General features: G+C 40.1%; 1 protein-coding gene across 4 annotated transcripts in view; it reads right to left on the bottom strand.

Annotated features, from left to right (window-relative positions):
- septin9a (septin 9a) overlaps positions 1–26,914 on the bottom strand; it is a 92,311-nt gene that overhangs the window by 50,679 nt on the left and 14,718 nt on the right. The window contains exons 1-2 of one of the 4 annotated variants that reach the window (XM_007557446.2): positions 24,266–24,381; positions 5,685–6,443 (exon numbers count right to left, since the gene is read on the bottom strand). In XM_007557446.2, coding sequence (XP_007557508.1) covers positions 5,685–6,443; positions 24,266–24,287 — 781 coding nt within the window. In that variant the 5' untranslated portion in view covers positions 24,288–24,381. Of the gene's footprint in view, positions 1–5,684; positions 6,444–7,105; positions 7,323–14,775; positions 15,093–24,265; positions 24,382–26,914 lie in introns of those variants that run through there. The other 3 variants (XM_007557444.2, XM_007557445.2, XM_007557443.2) reach the window with 3 other exon arrangements.

The following is a 26,914-nucleotide window of genomic DNA, read 5'->3' as shown; positions in this document are numbered from 1 at the left end:
TACCAACCTGGAGCGTTTAGAAACACCTCTAATACTTACTTCCAGCCTGGTTCCCAACCTGGACCGTTTAGAAACACCTCTAATACTTACTTCCAGGAAGTTCACCAACCTAAGCAAGACACCCACATAGACATGCCTCATATCCCAGTTATGCAAGATGACTGCTCTCAAGACTGTATACACAAAATTTGCAGTTTTATTTTAGCTATAATTATTATTTTTATCATTTTAGGGTCTTTCTTTGTTAATCGTGGCAAATAATGTGAAAGAAGTAGGAAGGGAGCATATCACATTATCTTAAAAAACATGCAACTGTGGTGCTTATTGATAGTAATAATGATGCTTTTTTTCTACAGAATTTTTGTGACATATTTTGATCAAATATTTTATAAAAATATGATTTAATTGTACAAAGATTATTTTTACTGTACATATGAAAGCACACCTCTGCCTCATATCAAGCAATAATGTGGATTCAGACACCATTAATCTGGAAATGTCTTTAAAACAGAATCTAAATTCTAATAAATTCAAATAAAAATGTGCCTCCACTTTAATGGCTTCTATATTTTATATTTTAACTTCACAGTTAAGTATAACATACATCATTCTGTAGTGCTGTGATTGGATAAATATTCTACTTAGTTGAGTAGGCTATTTTTCCAAATACTGAGCAAGTGAGCCACTCCACAGCAAGAGCCTTAACGTCAGAGAGAAAATATTCACCATATTAAGGAATTCAAAGTTCACTAAAGCAGATAGTGTGCAGATGATTCATGTCATCTAATAAGCACAGGAATTTACCTCATCTTTTAAGTAATTGTAAGCAAGTTAATTTTATCAATGTCAAGGTTTAAAAAAGTAATGCTTTAAGAACCTGACAAAAAAGGTCTTTATGTTTAAGTGAAAAACAAAAACACAGTTTTTCTAACCCAGAGAAACAAGAGCGGCACTCAGCAGACCAGCATAAGACAGATCATAAGATATTGAGTAATAATAAGCAGTCAGCCTGCAGAAAACAGAGATGAAAAGGCTTATTTTATTGGGCAGGAACTCCACTCTAAGTGCTGATGCCAAGTTAATATTGAAGTTTGTTTGGAAGAAATGTGAAAAAAGAAAAACTCAATTAAAACTGAGATCACTTACAAAGGGAACATATATTGAGTTATATTTATGGAAACTATAACTACCATCCAAAGATAATTGCCTGCATTGATTATTTTTGAAGTTAGCTTTAACACAATAAAATGCAAATCAACACTCCTGCATGTACCTCATTTGGAGAGAAAACATCCAAAGTGAGGGTTCAATCCACAAGCCCAGTGTGGATTGACCTTTTTTTCCACTAATCTAATTTCTAATATCTGAAGAAAACAGACAATATCAAAGTTGCAACATTAACAAGGTTTAAGGTTTGGCCTGGTTAAAAAGTGGGTTGATATTTCATCTTCAGTGCATCCTTTAAATCATTCTTAATATTGGCAACATCATTCTTATTTCTTTATAACTCCAGGAAAAAAACATAAAAGGCTTAGTCACAAGTAGTGAAGTAACAGCATGTACTGGAGAGAAGCAAAAAAAAAAAAGACTTGGTACAAACAAACCAGTCTAGTTTTGCAGGTTCCAGGAGAAGTACACAGTCATGAAAAATGTACGTCAACCTAAAAGTGAGGCAGCAGATGAAAAGGCAAAAACAAAAAACCTTCTTTCATGCATCCAAGTAAACATGCAAATGTATTAGCAAAATTTCATAACCTAGTAATCAACAAAAAAGTAGTAGACTAGAAAGCCAATTGCATCTCTTTCCATTGTGTTTAGTTGAGTGTAAAGCAACAGCAGTAACTAGCTTATCTAGTTCACCTTTGTAAAACCGATAAGTAAACTTCCAAAGAACAATTTTTGAATTAACTGCTTTGTATGCAACACCCTGTGGTATTGTGCCATCATGAGTTTTGACCAAGAATAAATATTGTATGGAAGCTGATGCACATGCTCAAATACAGCCAACAAAAGATAAGAGTGCAGCCCTTATGCTGCAGTATGTCTGTGTCAGTTAGACATTAGCATTAGTCTCTGAATACAGAGGAAAGGAGGAATAGCAGGTCTAAGAATGAATCTCCAAGTTTTACCAGACATAATACTTTTTACCTGGAAAAATGTTTATGGATATTCAGCCTTTAAATGTCATTTACCCAGTAAATATTCATCTGAATTTTGTTTGCCCTCATTCATGTTTCACATTAATTTCTACTTTTACAGAACAATAAATTAGTAAGTAGTTGCTAACTGGATCAATTCACTCCTTTGTAAATTCAGACCCTCACTTTGTACCTTCTTATAAATAATGTAATAATGTTAATGTAAAGCTACTTTATGCTCAAGTACATAAGCACTGTTGTAGTTAAATGCCCTGAATGTAAGATGGCAGTCGGACCACAGGGAGGAGGCAGAGGAGCAATTTATTTCCCACAGATTATCTGTCTCATATTACACTGTAAGAATATAGTGACAGTTTCAACAAAAAAAACAATTATGAAACTTACCCACTGCAGCTTTAAGTGAAGCCATATTTAAATAAATATGTACATATATCAGTTACTGAACACATCATAATGAACGAGTTGTAATGTGCCAAAACTAACATAAATCATCATCTAAATATAAATGAATGTAAAAAAAAATATATATATTTTTTTCCAGAAATCCAGATCTACATATGTACAAAATACAGATGTATATAAGGGCAGAAAAGGATCAAAACTACAGAATTATAAACTTGGCAAAATGACAAATATTTCCATCAATCATACTTTTGTCTCAACAGTATTTGCACATCTACAATCACTTTTATAAAGGTTAAAAAGGTTGTTTCCATCAGGGCTGCTACTCTGCTGTGCTCTGCTTTGTGAGCCTTTTATTATGACATAGCTATACTTTTAAGTACAAGGATGAAACTACAAAGTTTACCACAGTGAGAAGATGCTCGAAGGAAATCAGCTATACAGCTTATTTTTGGTAAAGCAAATTGATGGGGGCGGCCTGTGTGAAATGAAAGTAAATATAGACGTACAAAATCAAGATCTCTCAGCAAACAGTAAGCTTGGTCGAAAATATATAACAGCAGCCACGATTGAATAAATCAGAGTTCAAGTGAAAGGACAGGAAACTAAGAAGAGCTATATCCACAATGAATGTGTGTGTTTTTCTGTGTGTAAACATGAGATCATATCCTGCAGAGGCACTCCGAGGCTCCATCCAGCTGCTTTTGGTTACAGTCAACCAATCAACCGAAGCAAAGCGTGTCATTACAGCACCTTGTGCCTGTTCCACATTCACCACACAAAGAAAAGAGAGGCACATCACTTAGCCTTTTCATTAGTCACTACTCCCTTGGGCAAGGCATTCTTAGGCCTCGACTCAGCACTCATGTGTATGCACATGAGCAAAGACGCACAAGAGGTCTGAAAAGCTGTTATAACCTGGCTGTAGATCACACACGCCCTTACACAAATATGTCCTGGACCACACAGACACAAGCCACCAACTTCCAGCCGGATGTTGAGGTGAAGAAGAAATAAAAACATTTCCAATTTAAAGCCCTACATGTCCCAAATAATAAAAGCAAAACAAACACTTGGGAGATGATTGGGAGTGCTGATGTAACAGAATATTCTGTTCAGATTTATTCCCAAGTGAGTTAAAGTTAGTTTGTTTTGCTATCTCACAAAAAAACCAAGCGACAAGAAATGTCACTTTCTTCTCAGAGGTTTTACAGTACTCTAAATCTCTTTTCCTCTCATCCCTTCTGCCCAGTAAACCTTGTGTTTTTAACGTCTCTTCCTTCTTCCCTGGCCTCTTCCTCACAGGGCCTTTCTCCACAGGCTCAGCTGAGCAGGAAGGTGGTAATCCGAGCCAAATGTGGCAGTAATGGGAGCTGTAATCCTCGCCCTTTTCCTTGCCGACTTCCGTTTTACTTACCCAAGGCCATGCTACATACGTTCAGAATGCCCCACGCGCTTGCTAATTCATCTGAAAAACTTACAAAACTCAAGAAAAGTAGGGGAGACAATAGAAATAATGAACATTTTATGTCTGTGTAGCACAGAAAGACAGAGAACGAACCAGCCAACACAGACCTTTAGAAAGTACAAGTTGGAGTCTATTTTAGAGTAAAAAATTTTTATGACCTCCAGATTTGGAAAGTTACACCTCCCTGCCGCCCACAAGTAGATACTACTTAGCGAGAGGAGGCAACGTATGAACACAGCTGTTTCCAGAGAGGAGAAGAGCAAAACAAACAGCAGAGGAAACATTAGCTGTTTTAATCACAAAAAACACCACAATGAAAGAAAATAAAAACGCGTTGCTCATATATTACTTATAATTGCACAACTAAACATGCAAAATACATGTGTACTTCAGTTAAAGCAATTGCAGATTAACACAAATATTTAAAATGGAAAACAAAAACGAAGACAACTGACTTGAGGATGAAATGTCTTAACGTTCCATGAAAAACCACATATACTCCTAAACACTCCTGCTAAATACTCCTTAATCTTTTCCAGAATTTGTAACGCCATCAACAACTTTTTTTGTATCTTTCTGGGACTTTATTGGTTAGACTTAGAAATTAGATTCAATTAATCTATGTAGGATATGAATATTGATGGAGAGAGTTGAGTTAAAACACATCAAACATTGATAAACCAGCAAAAGCAACTAGTAGGTGCTGAGGCCTACTAGGTGTAGGTGTCCTCAAGTGCCACTGTCCTGCATCTTTCTGACGCATTCCTGCTCCCACCCACCTGAATCAATAAAGGAAAATGACCAGGCTTTTGCTCATCATGCACGTTAAAGAGGTAATTCAGTCTTTTGATTCAAGTGTGTTGGAGCAGTGATGCGTCTACGAGTCTAAATGTGGCGGTCAAGGAATAGAGTTGGCGACCACTGAACAACACTTGGGAGAAAAAAAAACCATCACACAAAATAACTCATTTTGACATGATGTCCTACTTAAAGTATGTGCCTCTGTTTGCCTTTCAGAAGAAAAAATACATTTCACATTTGATTTTATTATTTTTAAAAAAGTGGTGCAAGTAGTGAGCAAATAAATTTCCTAAAGCAACAGTACTTTCACAAATAAAACTAATTTTAGCAAAAAAAATATAAATAACATAACTTCTTGAAATCAAAAGAGAGGACAATAAGCTAATAAAAAGTGGTTTTAAATTAAATGTGACTATTAAATGAAAATTGGCTTTGTACATTTTTCAGCTCTTAGAGTTGCAGTTCTTTCTTTCCAGCCCTGTTTTTCTCATCACCAACCCCACTGACCTACATTTGCAGACGGCATAAGTGGACAAGCACATGGGTGCAGAGTTAATCTTTTTTTTTTTTTGACTCTGTCATTACTTCACAGATTCATCTTCCTTTGTGATTATTCTACACAAAAGAAGAGCAGTAATCTTAAAGCATTGTCACTTATTTCAAACGTGTGATTGTGTAATAAAATCCCATAAACAGGAAAAGTCAGTGTCAAAGTTGAGATGATTCACTACTGTTGCAAGTTTTTGTTCCAGAATGGAACAATTTGTTGAGAAGTAAATACAAACATGTTCAACAACAACAAAGCAAGCTTTTTTTTTTTTTTAAAGCAAATGGAGTAGATAGAGTTTACTCACTGTCCGTTGGTCGTGTTGTGGGTTGCTCCGCGACAGGTGACTGCACCTTCTCCACCCGTGGCTCTGCCAGGGTTGGCAGTGGGGCGACGGGTGCAGGTGGTGGGTGGTTGTTGTTCTCTACAGGGCTGCCTGTCGCAGAGTTCTCCGGTTGTCTGAAGACGGGAATCTCTGGTCTTCTGGAGACGCCGTCAACTAAGCTCAGGCTGGGAGACGGGGGCTCTGCCCTTCTCTGGGTTAGCTCAGGGATCCTAGAGACCGGTGTGGACGACAGCTGGCTATCCGCCCTCCTGGGAGGTGCAGGGGGCTCCTGAGCCCGAGTCATGCTGAGCTCCGCTCGTCGGTTTGTAATGCTGGAGATGGAGTTTGAGGTGCCGTCTAGGGCATTGCTCCGACTGCTCAGGCTCACCTCTGGCCGCTTGAGGCCGAAGCGAGCAATGCCGGCACTGGGCGAGCTGTCAATCTGTTTGGAGGAGACCTCGATGGAAATCTCTGCCCGGCGGGAAGCAGCTGCATCAGGGTTTCGCCCTGATAGCTCAATGCGCCTCATGCCGGTCTTTGGGGATCGTAGGTTTGAGGACTCGGATGCAGTGGATCTGGAGGAGGAGGAGGAATAGTCGGAGTTGCGCGAACTCAAGTCGTAGCTCCGTTGGCTGGTTGTGGAGGACGTTGAAGACCGGAGGGGGTTGGTGGTTCGGCGAGAGAGAGGTGAAGGGTGTGTGGTTGTATCCGTGTCCTCCACCTCAAACGACCGTTTCAGAGCTGCAAGACACAAATACTAGTGGTTAGACATTAATAAAAGAAGACAACTGCAGTTTACTGCATATTTTTCATGTCAAAAATCCTCACTTCTCCAGACTTAAATCTTTAGAGTTCCCAGTCATGAATAAATTGGATGGATGGATGATAAACTCATGTAGAAATAAAGGGTACATTAATGATTTCTCCTGAATAAGATTTAGCACATTATCGTAATGTGGTACCTGTACTGTTAGCACAGGTAAAGTCTGTAAATGTATTAATTTTTCCCCACACTTTCTTTCCAGATTCCATTGAAATTTGGACCTTGACATAGCCTATGTTGCCAAATTCTACCATTTCTACAAATATTAATCATTAGCCATTTAAATAGTACTACTTTATGCGAAAAAAAAAGAAGTCACAAAAAAGTTTGTTTTTTTTAAATTCCACTGAGCAACTTGGTAATGATATAAAGCGGCGGCAGATTGTCAGAAACGATACCAACGGAGGACATAAGGCAAAAAATTGTTTAAAAAATCTTAGAAAATATAAGAAATTGGCATAGTGATTATAAACAAAATACGCAAACCTCCTACAATAGGTTACAAACAGGTCGCTTGAGGACAGCAATTGTTAAGCGTTTGCTATGCTATCTGGCAATAAGTCATTATTTAAACTCTCACCTGACTTGACACGCTTCACGTAGCTCTTCAGCATGTCGCTAATAGCCTAAATCCTCACTCACTCGAGTAAAAAGATGTATTTACTACCGTTAAAGAGCAGCACCTAAATATATTATGTGCTAAAAGCTAACTTAAAAACGACAACAAACATCAGTTCCTTCCAGTTGCCACGCTCTGGACTCTCACACAGCTGTGGACATCTAGTCTACCACTTCTCGCGAGACTCTCGGTTAATCTCGTCAACGTCAAAAACTTCGTTAACTTTTTTTGTGTCGCCTCAGATTGAAAATAATACAAGGTTAGTTTTGTAACCTATTACATTATAGAAATTAGAAATTATGGAGTAACTTACGTTATTTACAGTTGTACTTGAAACTGTCCCACTTTTTAAACCCCAATATAAACACATCTTCCAAATTTAAATCCGTTTAACTTTTAAAAGTGTTTTAGTTGTTTTCACAGTGACAGAGAGAAATCTACTTTGATAGGTCTCTGAATTATTTTCTTGAGCATCTACTATTTATCAATTTATTTGTTTACCTATTTGCCAGTTGCACTGCATAGTGCAACTGGCAATGCAACTGGCCAGTTGCATTGCCAGTTGCATTGGCAGTTGCCAATGTAGAAAACACATTTTTCTAGCGTAAAACTTTTTCATTCATTTTTAATAAACGTTAACCACCTCCTATAAATTCCAGAGAGAAATAAAACTCCTTCTACTTTATTCGCCACTTCTTTATAAATATATTATATGATGTTTAAAAAAACAAGTTTATGACTGTTAAAGATTAGAACAAATGCCCGCTAGCTTTTTTCCTCCTCCGTTTCTACCCTACAAAAGGCAGCGTGTTGTCAGGGTCATGTTACAAGTGTCTATAAGTTGTCAACAACTCCACCAAAGACTGACTTTTCTTTCCAAAATCCTCACATGGTTTTATTTTCAATAATTGTGTAAATAATCCAGTGATCTCAGAAAAAAATGGAAGATTAAAGACTAAATCAAAAAAGTGAAAACAGATTTGTGTGTCAGAACTTTTTGTCTTTCCTCTCCCATCTTTCAACTTAGCCACACCAGAAGCTTTTATGACATTTATTTGACTAAAACTGTTTAAAGAAGTTTAAAGAGCAAAAATGTAGTGTCTGCATTTGCACCAATTTCATTCAATTATAAGGAGAACGCTGACATTACACACTGCAGGGCTTACACACTTTTACATATTAGGCGATTCTAAAGGTATTTTTATGGAGATACATTCTTTTAAGAGCAAATGCTTTTCTCACACCTTCAAATTTTTATCTCACAAACCCGTATTAGTTCAGTTTTAAAAAAATATAAATACAGAGAATATGTAAGTTTCTGTCTTGGGCAAAACTTTATGTTATTATTTGCTGTGTAGCAACAGTTCAGCTTCATGTCAGATGTGAGGGTGACTCCTGGCTCACCTTCGCTATAAGCTCAGGGACCAAAGCAGCAACAAAATCTAGAGCAGCAACATGGCTCCATTCCCAGAGCTCCGCACAAAGATCTGGCGTGCTTTAAAGATGACAAGCCAAGCACCAGCATGCGAGAAGACCTGCTTTTTCCACACCAGTATATTGCATTATGCTATATGCTTCCTATATGCTCCAGCAACTCTTTGTGTTCGACTTTACAGAATGGCATATTGCAGAAATCAACTGAGTTTTGCTTCAGTACATCTTTCAAACCCTTTCCACCTTTTCCCCAAACATATCTAGAATGACCATTCTTTTTAATGAATAAGAATAATTTGTCAAAACTAGCCTCAATACTCCATGTAAAACCAGTTACGGCTATGGGAGTAGTATTGAGAATATTTATCTGGAGCAGGGCCAGCATTCACAATCTGTCTTCAAGTATAGTGCACAAATCACATAGCAGGTCACAAAGGTCATCTAAAACTCATCGAACATACTGGTAAGAGAAGAAAGTACTTCTTTTTAGATATGAGGGTAAATGAAGCATAATGCAAACAGTTAATATACTGTAGCAAGCTTTAAATCTCTCTCATATGGAGGACTGACTCGACTAAAAGTTGCTTTTAAACAAATAGAAACTCTTAAATGGCACACAGTCCCTTGTGAAAGTATTCATGCACCCTGAACCCACAAGCTTTGGTATTTTAGTCAGACATGTGATTGAGCATGTCAAAGTAGTGCATACTTGTTAGGTTGAGGAATAACGATACATAATTTTTAGATGTTTACTGAAATGATCATCTGAAAAAGTGCAACTTGGGTATATATTCAGCCTCTCTTACGCTGCTACACCTGAACACAATCAGGCACCAGTGGAACCAGCTGCTTCCAGAAGATTGTAAAACAATATCTCGAGCCTTGAACATGGTACTACAGAAAGATTAGTGCTTAATCCATCATCTTGTAATGGAAACTGTAAATCTACCAAGGCATTACCATTGGACTGTGATGTTGCAAGCCTGGAATATTGTTTTATGACCTAAACGTTTTTTTCTTAAAACTTCTCAACAATTCTACCCTTGGCCTTTCTGCTGTGATACTTGGTCTTCATGATGCTGTTTATTCACTAATTTGCTCTAGTAAACCTCGGAGGCCTTTGCTGAAAATGACCAATTAGGTGATTTCTAAAAATGTAATTTTATTTAGGGGTGTTAGTTTAGATTGACAGGGACTGAATACCAAGCCCTACAAAAACCTTTCTGGTTTTCATTGATAAAACAAACAATATAAGAGAGATCTCTCAACAGCCTTTCCTCCCCTGAACAAATGTTTGGTCATCTCAGCCGTCACTTGTCATGTCCTCAGATGTGTGGGCTGTGAGGCTGAACCATGACAGACATGGGAGCCCATGATATTTAAAACTGTGTTTGACTTTTAGGTAATACATAATGACCTGTTTGCAATAAAACTGCGCTCTGTGACTGGTGACAGGGCTCATGTTGTGACGTCTTCACAGACACAGTGGAGACAGAGGTCTTGTCAGAAGTGTTACTGTCTCTCTCCCTCTCTCTCTGTATGTGTGTGTGTGTGTGTGCGTGTGCGCGTGGGTGGGTGTGTGTGCTTAAACACAGCTGGAGAGAAGAGCAAACACAGTATGTTTTCCTTTCCCTGCTGGGGCCAAACCCTTTGCCTCTGCTAACGTCACTGCATCATGGGACATGCTTGTATAAGGAATTAATATTGACGACAATTAATTTGGTAAATAATTAATCAATCGGTAACTGGCCATTTATTTCATGCAATTTTGTTTTTTGGTGCACAAAATTGCGTAGAATTTTGTGGAAGTTCTCGTGTTACTAAATGCTGGTGGTAGGACGCAACGCATCCAAGCACAGATATTACTAATAAAGAAAACTAAATTCCGTTGCACCTGGAACTGAAGTCAGTTTTTCAACCCAATTAATCTTGGACTCTAAACAGAGTTGCTGCGAACGGACTGGACACCAAATAAGGCAGGCGCAGAGCGAAGCGTAATGTTTTTGGACTAACACTTGCAGCGGCATGAGTTGAGTCTGTGTTTTCAATTGAAACAGAGTCAAACTGCCAAAGAGAATCACATGATGTGGCCTCTGCAAGTGTAGCATGCACTGGCCGAGCAGCACATTCTCTCCGCCTCTCTGAGCATGACAGTAGATGAGGCCTGGTTCGTCTTCTGTGGCTTTGCTGAACAAGAGTGTGTAAAGCCATTAATCTCAATCGGTTTCAAAGATCTACACTTTCAGAATCCTTTCAGTAGTAATCTTTATGTAGTTCGCCTGCACATTCGAGTCAAATTCCCTTTACATGCATGAGGAACTTCAAGCAACTGGTAGTTTTATTTCTTAATGTCAGGCCACATGGTTAGTGCTGCGTTAGGTTACTGCTAAGAAAAAAAAAAGTAATATTTTGCACAGCAGCTGCTTCGCATTAAAACCATTTAGCTGATAAAATACAGGGCAGCCTTTATTGTGACGTTATCTGAAATCAATCATGGAGTGTGTGTCACTTTAATCCCTGGCTGTTTCTTTGCTCTCACGTCAGTTTCAAGATGTTTTGGTAATATTGCTTAAAGGAACATGTTTGATTCTGATAACGCAAATTGTTTCCAAATAATGCAAAAATGTGTGCATGTGGAATAAGCTCCTAAATACACGGCTGAAGTTTCTAATCGTAACCGCAATGCAACAGACAGAAGAATTAACTTTCCATGCACAAGAGCAAAGCATAAAAGTTTGTTATTTTACAAACTGGTCACACGATTGTTGAGCTTTTTTTTTTTATGTCAGCTTGTACTGGTTTCTTCTTCTTCAAAGTACAGTCTGCTGTCTCATTCTCTGTCACATTTGTTTTCCAGAATAAAACAAATGAGAAACAAATTCAAAAATATCATCTAATTAGCAACTATATTTGCTTTTAAGTGTTTCTGAAATCTTTCTCTGGAAAACATCAATGTTTTACAACCATAACTGAGTTAAACTTGCCATAAAACTTTAACTAACTTAGCACTTTAAGTATTTGTAAAAGGTCATCTAAAATTGCAGATGTTCTGTATCACTTAACTTGAGTCTGAATGAGTATGTTTTCTGTTTTGCATTTAAAAAAATGGTGATGGATACTATTGAGTTTTACACTCAAAGTTTAAGCCGTCTCTAAGGCCAAATCTCTGCTACTCTTGTCAAACACATTTTCCATTCCTTGTAGAATAAAAAGCTACAAGTAGCTCTTCACTCAGGGTACGACGCAAAACCTTTCTTACCATATTAGTTGTTTTTAACCATGACTAAACCCTGCTGATGACTTGACTACCTTCTGCGTATATTCTTACTCAGTAAAAGCTCAACAAAGCCCTGCTGTGTTCTCTGTGAACAGTGACCTCCGGTACTTCCCTGCAGCACCACCACAGTTGCGTCATTAGCAGGAAGCCTGTCCTTGCTGGAGGGTCTACTGAGGTCTGATTGGGCCGATAAGGAAGGAGACTCCTGAGAAAAATCTTCTGTGAGGAGGCACTTCCTCCCTCATGCACTCTGGGCCAGCGCTGAGTCTGAACACTGCTGCCTAGATCTGAAGCATGTCGACCATATATAGGCCTGTTGCTTCTTAATGACACTCATTCACCTTGTTACTTAAAAAAAATTGTATTTGTGAAATAAACATTGTTACAGTTAAGTGGCAGTCAGCTTAAAGTAGCAATTTTCTTTTTTTAAGGCATCTGACTTTCTGAAGTTCCACAACAATCCCCTCAAGTAAGTTTCATTCCACAGAATATTTTATTGAATTGATCAATATCTTAAACATTCCTAATATGAATTTAATGGAAATTAGTTTGTTAGTTTAACTCAAATGACCGAGGGATTTCTGCGTGATCAGAAATTCACTCCTGAGGAATAGAGGAGTTCTCACCGAACTGCGAAAATGTTTTAAACAATCTTGTTTGCATGTATTTCAAAACTCCGATGAGCTTCCATAAAACTAAAACAATGATTTGAGAGCATCCTTGTGTTTCTGCTGATCAGGAAGTTCCGTCATTCGGTCAATAATCTGTGTAGTTTAGAAACTGAGGCCATATCTGAGGTCAATAGCCTCCTGGGCAAGAAGGTGTTGTTTTCTGCTCATTTCAGCTTTAACACAGCGGAGGAAGTGATGACACTCTGCATGCTTTGCAACAGTGACATAGTAAACATAAATGCTGTTCTGTAGTTTTTCTGCAATGGCTTCGTTTTCCAAATATGTTTATCTACCTGCAGTGTGACTGCAACACCTGCAGTGACCTGGAACCAACTCAGGAATCAGCAAGAACATATTTAACCTGAAATAATATTTAGGTTTCCATTTCAAACCTCGTGATCAGGCTTTGATCCCCATTGACAGATTCTTTGTTTTACACAACCACACCCACTAGCTGTTCTAGCATGAAATCACTGCTGCAGCGTGACATGTGATTACTCTGACGTCCTTTGATAAAGCTCACTCGATGTTTTGTTCTGTCTTGCATAATTGGCAAAGATTTAACAGGAAATGTGATACTCTGTGTCACTGCTAGATGCCTAAAAGGAACAAGGACATTTCAAAAGTGAAATTAATATATCCCTAATTACTTAATAACCCTTTTCAGGAACCAATGGCAATTACATTGCTATTATCAGCTTTAATTATAAGGGCGAGTCATTTATTGTTGCTATTTCTTTGGAAACACCACCCATTTGTATGCTAATTGTAGAAGGAAGCATCTATTAAAAAAAACACACGTTATCTTGTGGTTGCACAACAAATGGGTTTTCTGTTTCTGTTTCTGTTTTTTTTTTTTTCTTCCTGTTTACCTGTATAAGCTCTGAACTGTAACAAAACATGGCCAGGCTAAAACTGAAGTTCCTGTCTGAGTTTCTCTTAATTGAAGAGCTCCTTCTGTTTGGGTGGGGGTTGACCGGTGCCTATCTCCAGTGGTTACTGGACGGGCGGGGTTACACGCTGGACAGGGTGGCAGACCATCACAGGACAACAAAGAAAGACACAAGACAAACAACCATGCACACACACTCATACCTTAACAAATGAACCTGAAAGTAATGCTTTGAGACCTTGGGAGGAAGTAGCCGTGACCAAGACTCCAACCCAGGACCTCCGTGCTGTAAAGTGACAGTGTTACCAACCCAAACATGTTACCTATAAAAACCTACATTTCTCCTCATACCGTTGTCAGCTCTGCTCTCCATTCTTGATTGTCCATGTTGGTGACTTATTTCCTAACAATCCAGCCCAACCTGCTGCGACACACATTGTTTAAAACCCCAACAGTGGCCCATTATGCTGGTGCTCCACATGAGTGAGGAGCATCAGAAAACACGACTCAGCGCCACAAGCAAACTTCTTCACCCTCCCGAAACCTGTGTTTTCTGAACGCCACTTATCTTTCTGCACGACTGCACTATGTAATCCACAGGCTTAGAGATGCAAAAGACAGGGAGAGAGGCAGATAGGTTCCCCGTACATACCGCCGGCACGCTGGTGTTGACAGACCAGCAGCCCTGGACGTGTGCAGATGTGTTCCTAATGGCTATATGTTTGTGGGAGACAGATGGAAAGAAAGACAGGTTCGGTGGGGGGGGGGGGGGGGGAGAAGGTGTCAGCCTGTCAACTTCCCCCCACCCCCTGCTCCCTCTCTTCCCCTCACATCCACCAATGACACGCCAAAGGGGGGGTGTGGATGGACGAGCCGCTGAGGGAGGAAAAGTGGAAGCGCAGCAAGAGGACGAGGAGGCGGAGGAGGAGGAAAAAGGGGTGGGAGGGGAGAGATGACAGGGGGAATCCAAGAGATGAAAAGGAAAGACGTGATCCAGGTGTTCACCTCACAGCCGTACGTTTCACGCCGAACACAAAACACAGCATCATTTTGTCTTTCGGATGCACATTTTCCTCTGGTTGCACGGTCTCTGACCCGCGAGAGACCCGAAAAGCAAACCCGCTTTCACCGATTCTGAAAGAGGGAGAGTGAAAAGGCAACACTTTTAAGCACCATTTCCCTTTCAAAACACCACACCTCAACGCAGACGTCAACAAGCCCTCTTCAGTTTTCCAGATCTGCCTGGTTCCAGTACAACATGTGGAAGCTATCTATAGTGTCCTCATGGCAGGGTTACAGAGAAAGCTTCTCTGCAGGAGAAGCAGAGGGGAGAAAAGACAACAAGAAAGACACTGACCTTCGAAGTCTGATATGATCCCTTCCAAGTGAGCGTTGACAGTGGAATCAGACATTTTTGGGGGAGAACGTGTGTATGCGTGCGTGGGAGAGGGAGAGAGAGAGAGAAAAAGACAGGGAGCAGGGTTCCCTTTTACCCCAGCAAGGAAAAGTCTTCCTGAGCCGCAGTCCCGCTTTTAAACAAATCCCAAATTAGGAGCCCGTTCAACTGAGAGGAGGGGAGGTTAAACGGAAAAAGAAAAAAAAGAACAACAAGAGTTGAGCTGCTTGATCTCCCTCTATCTCCCCTCTCTCTTAAAGCAGCAACTTATTTTTCCTCTTCTCCTTCTTCTCAACTTCCAGAGCTTGGAATGACACCCACCAGCCACCCTCCTCCCTCTCGCTCTTTCCCTCTTCTAGCTCACAGCCTTCCCTCCCCCCTTTTTTCTCCTTCCCTCCATATCTCCCTCCCTTTCTTTCTGCAAAACTACTCTTTTTTTTTTTCAAATAGACAGCTCAAATCATCCGCGTCCTATCAAGATCACATGGCTAACCACCGTGTCCCGCAAGGTTTTTTTGCAGCCTACGAACACACATTAGAATGAATATCTGCTTATCTTACTGTGTCAGGAGTGGAGAAAAAGAAAAAAAAAAGCTGTAGAGGATCCAGAAGCCCACTTTGAACTAATACAACCAGGGCACGTTCACACAGGCGGCGAGTGGACACTCTGGAGGCAGACATCAATAAATGAATTCCCTAATGACTTAATGGCTGCATGAATGAGTGTCTGTGTGTAGGGGGAGGAGGTGGGAAGAAGCGGACAGAAGGTGAGGGCTGGGGGATGTTTGCATGTGTGTACGTCAATGAATGTATGTCGAGAATGCAGCGGGATTATCTGCAGCTCCCAAGCAAATCTAACCAAAACTGATGATGTACAAGCACCTCTGGTTCTGATTCCTCATGCATTGGTTTAAGTTTGACCCCAGGCCTATTGCAGCTACACCAGACTCATAAATGTGGTGCAAAAACAACCACCAAAAGGAGCCTTTATTACTCGCAATCGAGCTTTTTAGCACGAAACAATCCAGGATTAATATATGGAAAGCACGGTGGAGGATCTGTGATGCTGTGCGACTGTTTCTATCCTGGGTGCATCATGAAACCTTTTGGAGTGCATGGACTTGCTGTATGCCACTGCGTTTTAAATAAAAATTAATTATGTTCTGTTCTATTCTGTTAATAATGGCTTCTGCAACACAAGTTTGTTTTTATTTTAAAGGTTGTCATGGAAGCCAATAAATGTGCTGGAGCTGTAGGTTTTAAGTAAAAGCATACCCGACATCTAGTGTAGGAATAATAATAAAAAAAAACACTTTGAGTATTGAAAGAAATTGAGACAAATATTGTTTTCATATATATAATTTGGGTTTATGTTGCAGTTAATTTATTGCATCTTAATGGAGCAGTATGGAGTTAATAGTCCCTGCAATAGCTGCCCTCATGCCTAAGATTTATCTGTGTTTACTTAAGATTTTCGGTGTCTTGAACTCACTGCGAGTGTGCTGCTTACATTGGTGTCAGAGTTTGCACGTTTTGTTGACTTCGGACCACAAGCACACAAACCAGAACGCTGATTCTGAGTAAGTATTTACTGTACTACAACATTTAGTCTGAGATTCAAGTTACACTACATTGATTTAAATGGAGCTGAACTGAGCTAATAATGAAATCTACACAATAAAAAAAAAAAGAAAAGGTGTTATCATCAGTGGCCACATCTGGCTTACACAGATAGCACAGGAAAGTTGAGTCTTTCTTCTTTTAAGATTACAGACATTCCCATAATGCTGCCATATCTCCCTATTCAGATGGAAAACTATCTGGAGCATCTGTAGTTAATGTTCCCCTTCACCCACAAAACCTAACTTCCTCCACCAGAGGTCAGTGTTGTACTAACATGTCAACCCTGTAGTTGCGAGCACACAGTGTGAATGGTAGCAGTGTCACTACTGTACTGTTATTCAATCTGCAAATAGCTGAAGATGGAAACATGAGGAGAATGTTGGTCCAGACACACCCTCGACCCAAACAGCACATCCTGTCAAACATGTGTGTGGGATTCCATCACCATGCCAGAAATACACAGAAACACACACACACACACAAATATCCAAGGGTTACCAAACTTTGTTCTATCTACAAACTTTGATTTATACTACTAGGATTTCTATGTAACATGAAGTTCTGCATATTTTTAAAGTAGAAGCAAAAGGGCGCTCCAATTCTCTGTGCCATTTTTGCACAACTAAAGGATCCAACAACACTTGAAGCTCTGAGAACCCAACGTTCTTAACATACCAACACATTTCAGCATATTGTCTGTTAGTAAAGTTGTTTCCTCTGTGTTTCAATCGTTACTGGAGATTTCACCACACTGGATCTTTATCCCTCTCCATGCACATTGGAAGTATGTGAAGATGTGCAAGGTATGTTTGAATCACACCTAGACCTACACTGAAACGTTGGGCCTTTTTGAAACTGTTTTCTCAGAATCAATGAAAATTTCTGTGAACATATACAATAGAGTCAAGCTACAGTTTCTCAGTAAATTTTAGATGACTGTGGTTTATGTTCTTCTGGATGGTGAATCTCAGTCTAAAATGTTTGGCAGTCTCAAACAAGTTTTTTTCAAGAATTGTCCTGTCGTCAATTTTCAATCAGTTTTCCCATCAGTTTTGCCCAGTTTCCCCATTTCCCAATCCATTTGATTAATTCATTCATTCACTCCTTGCTTCAACATAGAAGTTGGACTGCTAGTTTGCTGCATGGCATTTTGCATGTTGGTCAGACTAAGTTCTTATCTCGCTTCATGAAAACTGCAAATTTCACTCACTTTCAACTATGACTTTTTACTTTTTTTTCTTGCTTCCTAAAGATTTGTAGAGTACATGACTAATAGTTGTCACATCAGCAGTTTATTCCACCTGAGTTGTGGATCTCTGCTGCTCCTCCAGAGTTACCCTCAGCCTGTCGACTGCTCCTCTGATCAACGGCCCCCCCCCTGGCTGTGCGATCCGTCGTAAAACCAAATCTAAACACTTCCTTACCTTCAACCACCCGGTTTGACACCACAAATAAATCAGGAGACCTGCACACTCATTCAGAATAATTTGGAACCATCTCTGCTACACATCCTCACAAGCCCCAACAAGCCCGCAGAGCGCTAATCCAATCTTCTGTAACAACTGTCACAGCGGGAGAGAACCAGCATGTTTTTCACCCAAAAAGGAAAGGAGCTTCATTCACTTCATCGCTGTGTACATGCATTGCATTCATGGCATGATGTGATCCACGACATCCGCATTATAATTCAGTTTTGAATCAAAAGCTTGAATTTGTTCTTACATTAATTTTTTAAAAAATGGGGAGGCATATTGTTTTATAATGTCCTCAAATAGGCAGCTGCTGGTGTCAGGTTGCACAGCAGCATACAGATGATGAGAGACAGAGACAGCCGCCTGCTGCTTAATGTAACCCAGAGAGCCACCAACACCCCGAAGAGGCCCTTGGCTTTCCAGGAGGTGAAAAATGAGAGGAGTCAGAGAGGGCGGCGAAGAGGATAACTTCTATAAACGGATGCCAGGCTGGTGTGGCAGTTGTTAGGGCAATACCAGGGCAACAAATTACAAATGTCAACAGTCGATCTCCAGAGACATAAGCATAAGCAGTGGCACACAAATGAAAAGCAGCAGCATGTCCAAATGCCTGCAGGCAAGGTGGTTACCTCCCTAGTAATCGTGCCTGTGCCATTAAAAATACGTCTTGCAAACTATGGCTGCAAAAATCTGTTTCTTGTCAAAATATAGATGCAAATGTGGCAAAAAGCCATAAACTGTTGGCCACAGGAGTCATTTTCATTTTGCCACGTGGCACTTGCAATTTAAACTGTGTCGCATTGGGATGCAGTGTCTTACAATAGACTGGAAAAGTAGCGTGCAGCTGTGAAGAGCAAGAAGAAAGATGCATGCTGTACAGCTGTATTTGCAAATAAAACTCTGAATAACGTTACGTGCATGCCCAATCCTGTGCATAATTGTGACATTGAAAGAAATCCACAAGATTCTCTAAGCATTTTACCAGACAGAGAACAGAAACATGGAGGAAAAGGAAAAGCAGCAGAGGCCCAGGAGATTTTTGACAGACTCCTGTCAACTTCTACGTCTAATGAGAAATATATATATATATACATTATACACATATAAATGGCATCTGATGAAAAAAAACCACAAGGACCACAAAACAGGTCAGAGGTTTTTACATTTGCTAATGAACTTTCCTGGAGGGTTTCTTTATTTCTATCTCAGTGCCACTTTTATGTTTTGTAGTTTATTTTAACTGCTCCACATTCACTGCTAACGTTTACTTATTTAATGCTGCTAATTTAGCATCAGGTAATGTTTTAAATGGCAAGTGTACTTTCTAAAAGTACAAAGAATAATCTTCGTAGTTTGACTTCTGTGTTAACATAGCTACAACGTGACGCGTTGAGTTTAATATTTGTATTAGTAAATTACAACCGACTATCAGTTTGTTGACCTACTTGCTACGATGCATGCAAATTTAATTAACGTGGCGCTAATACCAACAAGGCCTTTCTGTTTCATGACGGCTGAGTTTTTATTAAGCTCCAGAAAGTATGTTTGTTTTAGTAGCCTGGGCTTTATGTGACAATATACTCTATAAAAATGTCCTTTTGTTGATGTGAAAATTGCACCACTGACTTGTTAAGCTACAGCTACACTTCAGCATGAAGAGGAATGTCAATGCTCAAAGCTCCAAATTGCAAACCCACATGTTTACAATCTTAATTGGATTTTTGTCTTATTATAGTAATTAATAACTACATTATGAGGGTTCTTTGTTTTTCCCCAAGCCATTATTCTCAGTTTTATGATCATGTGAGTTTGATTTCATTTGTGGGCAGTGGTTGTTATTTTTAACGTGAGCAGCGCCAGCAACAGAGGAAACTCCGGCTTCCTGCTGTGTTCATCCAAAAACAACAAAAGCTTTGTTGGCCTCGAAGCAGAAAACTCACCCATGAGTCACTCTTCACCAAGCGGCCCCATCTGGAGTCGGTAAAAACCATGAATGGTGCTGAGCGCATTACCTATGTCTGCTTATATGCAGATGCATGCATAAATTGGATTTGGCCCCGCTGTTATCTCAGCTCACATGGTAACCACCATAATAAGGAGACCCGACAGGGGGGTGGTGGGGATGAGTAAGGCAGGAAGGATCTCTGGAAAAAGGTGTGCAGATGTCTCCCCAGGTGCAAAAAAGGGAAGTAGGAGGCATTAAAAGAGAGCGGAAGATGTGAGGTGACACTGAACCCCCGCAGAGAGAGTATGTGCATGCTGTGAGAATCACACACACGGAGAGAGAGCGTGACTAATGAGAGAAGCAGCACGGCCAGTTGAAACCCCAGAAGAGAAATATCTGGCTTTTAATTCAGTGCAGCAGTGTGGAGCTGAATGTGGGAAATGAACTCCAGAGATAACCGGTGAGAATCTGCGACGCCTGATACGGGAAACAGTTATGTTGCACGTGAAAATGTACAGAGATTTATCTACTGAAAATGTAATGGCAGAAGAAGCTTGAATGGCCTCAAGCAGAAACCTTCACATGCACACTGACTCTCTCCTCGGTCCTGCCCCCCGCCCCCGCTCCGGAGGCCTTACCCACATGGTCAAGCAGCTTTATCTAAAGTACAGCCACAGCTGTGAGGACAGCAGCTGCCCAAAACCAAATGTTAAACATCAGCACCCGGCCAGGTTTTATCGAACGGGAACACCTGTTGGAAAACTGTGTGACTATGACGCACACACACACACACGCACACACACAGACACAATGGCATATCATTCAACGGCGTTTTGCTCCGTTGTTTTATTTGCATATTTGTGACGCAAGCGCGCACACATGCCGCAGCCCCTGCACGTGTGCGTCTCAAGCGTAGGCTAGGATGGAAAACTGAGCGCAGCTGTCCATGACCAGAGATAAATCCCAGGTGGCCTTACTTTCTCCCACCATCGTCTTCCCCCTTTTCTCTCACGGGTAACAGCAGTGTCAATAGCAACAAAGCCAACATTTTGTATTGGCAAGACCGTCCTCGGTCTTGCCAGTACAGATGCACACTGGTCTATTCATCATGAATTGAAAATCAACCAAAAAAAAAAAAAGAAAAGAAAGCCTGAAAGAATTTATGCCCAGTACAGCAAAGTAAATCTCAATGTTTTGTCTCAAAAGATTTCAGGTGGTAAAAGGGGTTGCTTTGCAAAGAGCAACACAGATACAGTTGACTTGATCAACTCTGCACCTCCACCTGCTGGGTGAAAAATATATTGCATACAATTTTTTAAAAAAAATTTTATTCATTCTCCGTGAATTTGTGAAGCTTTGCAGCTGCTCGAAACCGTCATGACTCTGACATTTGGAGGAGACTCTGACTGTGTCTGTGTCATATGAGGTGATCATCAGCTGACCACATGAGACTGGAAATTAACGAGACACGTCAGCCCCTTCATCTTCGCTTCGCACTCACTGGGGTTTCTGCTGAGTGTTTTCCACTGAAGAACACAATCACTGTTGAATCACGTTGGAAAATAAGCATGCACAGGAAACCAATGAAGTCTCGCAAGCAGGTTTGGACGCAAGGAGGAAGGAGCATAACCGATTAGTATGAGGAGAATTGATTTGGCTGAGGCAGATGGTAGGGGGAGCCACCAATAACACATCCAAATAGAGTGGAAAAGAAAAAAAAATTAAGCATGTAAGAACCAACACAGAGCTATAAACATTTTTCTTGAAACAGCTGACATAAAGTGTCAAATACAGCCAGTTGTTCTTAGCTTTATTGGAAATTAAAATGTTGTATTTTCCAATGATTAGAGGAGGAAACACTATTGATCATTTGTAACTAAAAACAGCCCCTTACCATAAACTCAATGTTTTCAACATTTGTAATATCTGCTTTGATGTCCTGTTTCTCGATAAACAAAAAACGGTTTCTAAAACGTTTATAAAACTGCTCACACTTCTTTAATTGTCACCCATTTACTGTAATTTGTGGGGAATCTCTGCAATGGCAGTGCATAACTGTGATGTGTGAGGAAAATAACACCTAGCTGCACTGGTCCTCTTTTCTGCTACCCCTAAATAAAATCCATTGCATCCAAATTGCCCTGATAGGTCGAGTAAGTGTGTAATTTAGTATAAATCCAGAAACTTAAAGGCCTCAGAGGTTTTTTGAACACACCGTCCTCAGGACAAAACTTGGAGAAGGCAGCATCATGCTGTGAAATTACTTTTTTTTTTTTTTTAATAATAAAAATGAAAACTGGTCAGAGAATGTGATGGGGAGACAGAGAATGTTGGACAAAACATATATGTGTGCTAAAGTGGTTCCCCTCAAGTCTAGACTTAAATCCTGTTGAAAATCTGTGACAAGACTTAAAATTCCTTTTCTCAGACACCGCAACTAAATGACCACACTTAATGACGTTTGGGAAAGACCCCAGGAGGGGAAAAGTTGGAAAAAGTATCGGTGCATCCTACATTTCTCCAGTGATTTTATTTGAAAGAAAGAAACAGATATCCTTTACATGTCTCTTAATAGTTGTGTCCTACTTTGTTTTGGGCTATTTAGGAAATCCAAATGAAACACAAAGTAGTTTGTGGTTGTAACTTTGCAATGTGTAAAAATGTTTTCGGAAGGCATTAAATCAAACCAGAAGAAATCTGTGCACAGCTGAATGAAGATGTTAACATTGAACGGCAACTGCACCCAACTGGCTGAATAAGAGAAAAAAAATATTAATTTAATGAATGCTACTAGAAAAAGAAAATTTAGCAAATAAACTGATTATAGAGAATCTGTACATTTGGCTATCTGGGACAGCGGATCCTGTGGTGTAGAATGAAAGCAATCACTGTTTCACCTTTCTTGAAGGAGAACATTTATTTAAGCAGAATGGTTTCTCCGAAAGAGAAAGAGGTTACCTTGAAGGTGGTGCGTTAGCTTCCTGTAAAGCCACAGATTTGTTGCATAACAGACACATCCTTTGAACTCTTCACACGGATAACAGACAAAAAAAATTTCAGGGCTGAGCATTACATATCAGAGGTGCAAAAAGTACTTCCCCGCAGCAGCACGTCCAGGATTACGACACCTGTTGTTAACGCGCTCTGCAGTCCCTCCTCCTTTACTCTCACCGCTCTGTCTGCCATCCCTTGTCTTCTCTCATACCCTAAAGTCATGACAAATGTTCCCACAGACGCCTTTTGCTGACATCCGTCACTCGCACAGCAGATTCCTCATGTTCCCACTGCATCCCTGACGTCTCGACCATTTTGGTTGCGATACTGCACGTCGGTATAAACAGCAAAGGGACTCAAGGAACAGCAAGCAGGACGTCCTGACCTCGAGCCCTCAAAATTACAGTGAAAGCCCATGCCTTGCCTTACTTTTCTAAGAAAACAAAAGAAATTATAGGGTACGGGAGAAATATGGTGGTGGAACATGGCAGACTTGTGTCAAAAGGACTTGTGCTGCCTGCACATCAAAGCGGCTCAGTATAAATGAACCAAAGCACCGTTTTATTTCTAATTGATTGGAAATCCAGCACGTAAGTTGACCTAAGCCAGAAAACCTTGTGCGTTATACGTTGGAAAATATAAACACAGTAATGCAGTAGTTAACAGTTAAAGCCTGTGGGAAACATACATAAAACTGTAACGACTTGCTGCAAACCCTTGGAGAAAGTACATGGAAGCAAGGGGCCACATTTCACACAACCTGAAGGTGTTGCAAGCTGTTAGGTCACACATAATGACACACACACACACGAATAAACACTGACAAATATTTCTAAAAGGTTTCAGCTCAACGTCAGAGCTTTTATTTGCTGCTTTGGGACTCTCTGTCCCGTTAACTAAAGGAGAGTCTGACTAAGGGCCAAAGTAGGTTAAAAAGCCACATGGGAGAAGAGTAGTACTGTTCAAACAGAGCTCTTTCCTGTTTTCACACCAAGGAAGACCGAGGGAGAAGCAGACGCGTCTTGATAGAAAGTGACATTTTGTGTCACTTCGGTAGAGTTACATTTTCTAAAATTTGATGGAAAAGTGACAAGATGTGGCGATAGAGAGGAAAAAAATAACATTAGGTTATCCACAAAGGATGTTACAAGGGAGACGGAAAAGACAGAAAGGGTCTCAAATCTGGCAGCTGTAGCCAAAGCTGCTACAAAAGCTCTGCAGAGCTTCCAGCTCCAAATCCCCCAAAAAGCATGCAGTCAGCAAACAGGCCAGAATGAGCAAGTGGAAAATACCACAGAGGGGGGAAAACAGACGGCAGCAGAAAAGCGTCTCGGTCGCAGGAAAGGAGCAGAACTAACTGCACTGAGGGGAGAAGTTGAGCTCCTCTCAGCTGAGAGCTTCTGGAGTTTTGTCTTACCTGAGAATTTGTCCCCCTCCATGACGGGATCGCTCCCTCCACAGCCACATGTAGTGTCTGCTCTTTCACTCCTCTCTCTCTCTCTCCCTCTCTCTCCCCCCACCTTCCCTCCCAACTTTTTTTTTAGACTTCCCTCCTCTCCTGTCAATCGCTCCCTCTCTCCTTCCCTCACTGGGTTCCTTTTCCTCCTCGTCTCACTCTCTTTTTCCTTTCAGGCTCTTGGTTCTCCCTCCCTCTCCTGGCTTTGTTTCCTTCCCTGCTAATGAATTCAGAATTACGACATCCCCATGTGCTGATCATATGTTGCATTTGCAGACTCTTCTTTCTCTTTCCTCTCCTTATGTAAAAAAAAAAAAAAAAAATCTCTTCACAAGACTGAAGCTTCATTGTACGTTGAAAATAGAAACCATTAGCTCTGCCATGTGACATGGACGGGCTCTAGTTGGGTGGAAATAAGCGGCAGGAAAAGAAAACTCCTTCAGCTCCTCGTGTCGGAGAGCCGTGATTCATTTGATACCAACTGTAATCCTGTCAAGTCCAAAAACATGTCTGAGTTTCCTCAAAGTGGCACAGATACAGCTAGATGATAGCCTGCTGAAATAATATTGGAGTCAGATAGAAAAGGGCAAAAAGTAATGACTAAAAAAAAAAAAAAAGACTTCCCTGAAATGTTTGAAGAGTCAACACAGAAGAGAAAGCCTCTCCATATTCCCAGCAAGGATGAAAGAAACGACGAGAGAAAGAGCGTGAGAGGTTTAAAGTGTGATGGAGCATCAGCCCTCGCTCCCAAATGTATGTGCAGGAAACTGAGATGACCTCTGACTGTTGGCACGTCCCTCACGCTGCGCCCGGGGTCAGAGGTCACATGGTAAGCGTCTGAGCTCTGATAGAGAGCTCAAACACACTCAGACATGTCGGTCTGCTGGCTTGCGCAACCCTCAGCAATCCACTGACCTGCATTTGGCTGCATGTTTGTGGGAGAACTCTGTTTCTACTTTCATCCTGGGGGATTTTTCTGGATAGCATTTCTTCAGATTAAGACAATTAGCTGAGATTTAACGAGTGTGGTTGGTTAAAAAGAAAATCTGTACGTTGGTGCCCCCAAACAGCCCGAAAGCTGTCGTTATGGTGTTAATAAATTAAACAAGGACGGATTCTCCTTATCAATTTGACCACTTCTGACAGAAATTCAGAGGCGATTTAGGAGAAAGGAAGGAAAAGCATATTTATTGCATGTTGAAAGACTAACAGATAAAATAAAATTAAAAACCAAGTATCCATTTCACTTTATTTTTATGCATGTTTTTGAATTAGTCAGATGCAACAAAATCTATTAAAACACTTCCAAGGTTTTCCAAGGACAAAATGTTATTGTCCTAGTTTCGCAAGACACGACTTATTAAAAATTTCTGTAGATGTCATTTTCCCCAAAATTAATCCATCAGTTTCTTGTTTTTTTATATACAGTGCTTTTCAGACAAGCAAATTGCAGAGAGAAATTGCATTTATATAGGTTAAAACAATAAACTAGCATGTCAACATCCACCATGTGATTTGTATGACGGATTCATCGCAAGATGTAAACCATTTACTCACCATCACACTTTATATTTTATGGTTAACTGACCTTCACTGTTCACGTGTGGACTGTTTAACTGGATAATTTTCATTTATAAATCTCTTACTGGCTTACTACTAATGCATCTAACGTCCTATTTGTCACATTAAAAGAAAAAGATACTATTTAATACACTCAGCGTCCCTTCAGTACATGCAAAATTTGGGGAAAATAGTTTTTTTTTATTTCCATTCCTCCTTTTACTTCAAGCAAACAACTGCAGGACCTGATCTCTGAATGACTGTTCCTGCACTTAATGTTTTATTGCTAATATGTTTTGTTTTTATTTTATAGTTTAGCTTCATGTCTTGTATCAATAATACTTTAATTAAATTTCTATTTTGCAGAGTTAATTAAAACAGATTGTTTTTGAAAATGAGACAGTGTCTCAGTATGACTTCCCTGCACAAATAGCTGCAATAAAATAAAAATAAACAAAAACATTTGGAGGTGTTAGTGTGTTTTTATGGTCTTTTTTATTATCCATTTACTTTCCATTATATGTTCAGAATCAGAAAGCTAACTTCAACGGCCTGCTTTATGAAAAATGGAAATAAGGTACATTAGCACCCTCAAATGGTCAAAGTGTGGAATTGTGATGAAGCAAAAGGACATAGTCTTAATATTTCCTCTGCAGCACCAGACTTGTAATCATTACAGTGATCTTGATTAATAATTCTCCAAGCTTTATGAAGGACTTTCAGTTTTCATTTGGACTTGTACTGACCCACTTTCTGATTTACTTTTTGTATCTGCTTTGGGCAGCTCAGCTCAACAAGGCAAAAAAAAACACGAATCAAGATTTAAGACATGGGGGGGAAAACAGGTAAAAAGAGGATCTGAGAGGTTCCTTGTCTCTCAGCTGATTATCAACCATGTGCCAAGTTTTCTGTGAAATGCTGTTTGGAAAGTACCCTGGTTGGTGCCAAATTCAAATTTGAGGTTGTATGATCTTTGCAATTTTCTTTTTATGGAAGCAACAGCAATAGACCATGTCTTTGTGACAGCTTGCTAGTTACACTATCTTTTAT

Source organism: Poecilia formosa, unplaced genomic scaffold (assembly GCF_000485575.1).
Source record: "Poecilia formosa unplaced genomic scaffold, Poecilia_formosa-5.1.2 Scaffold88, whole genome shotgun sequence".
Lineage (NCBI taxonomy): Eukaryota > Metazoa > Chordata > Actinopteri > Cyprinodontiformes > Poeciliidae > Poecilia > Poecilia formosa.
Note: the sequence above shows the minus strand (reverse complement) of the source record. Positions and strands in the feature narration are given on the sequence as shown.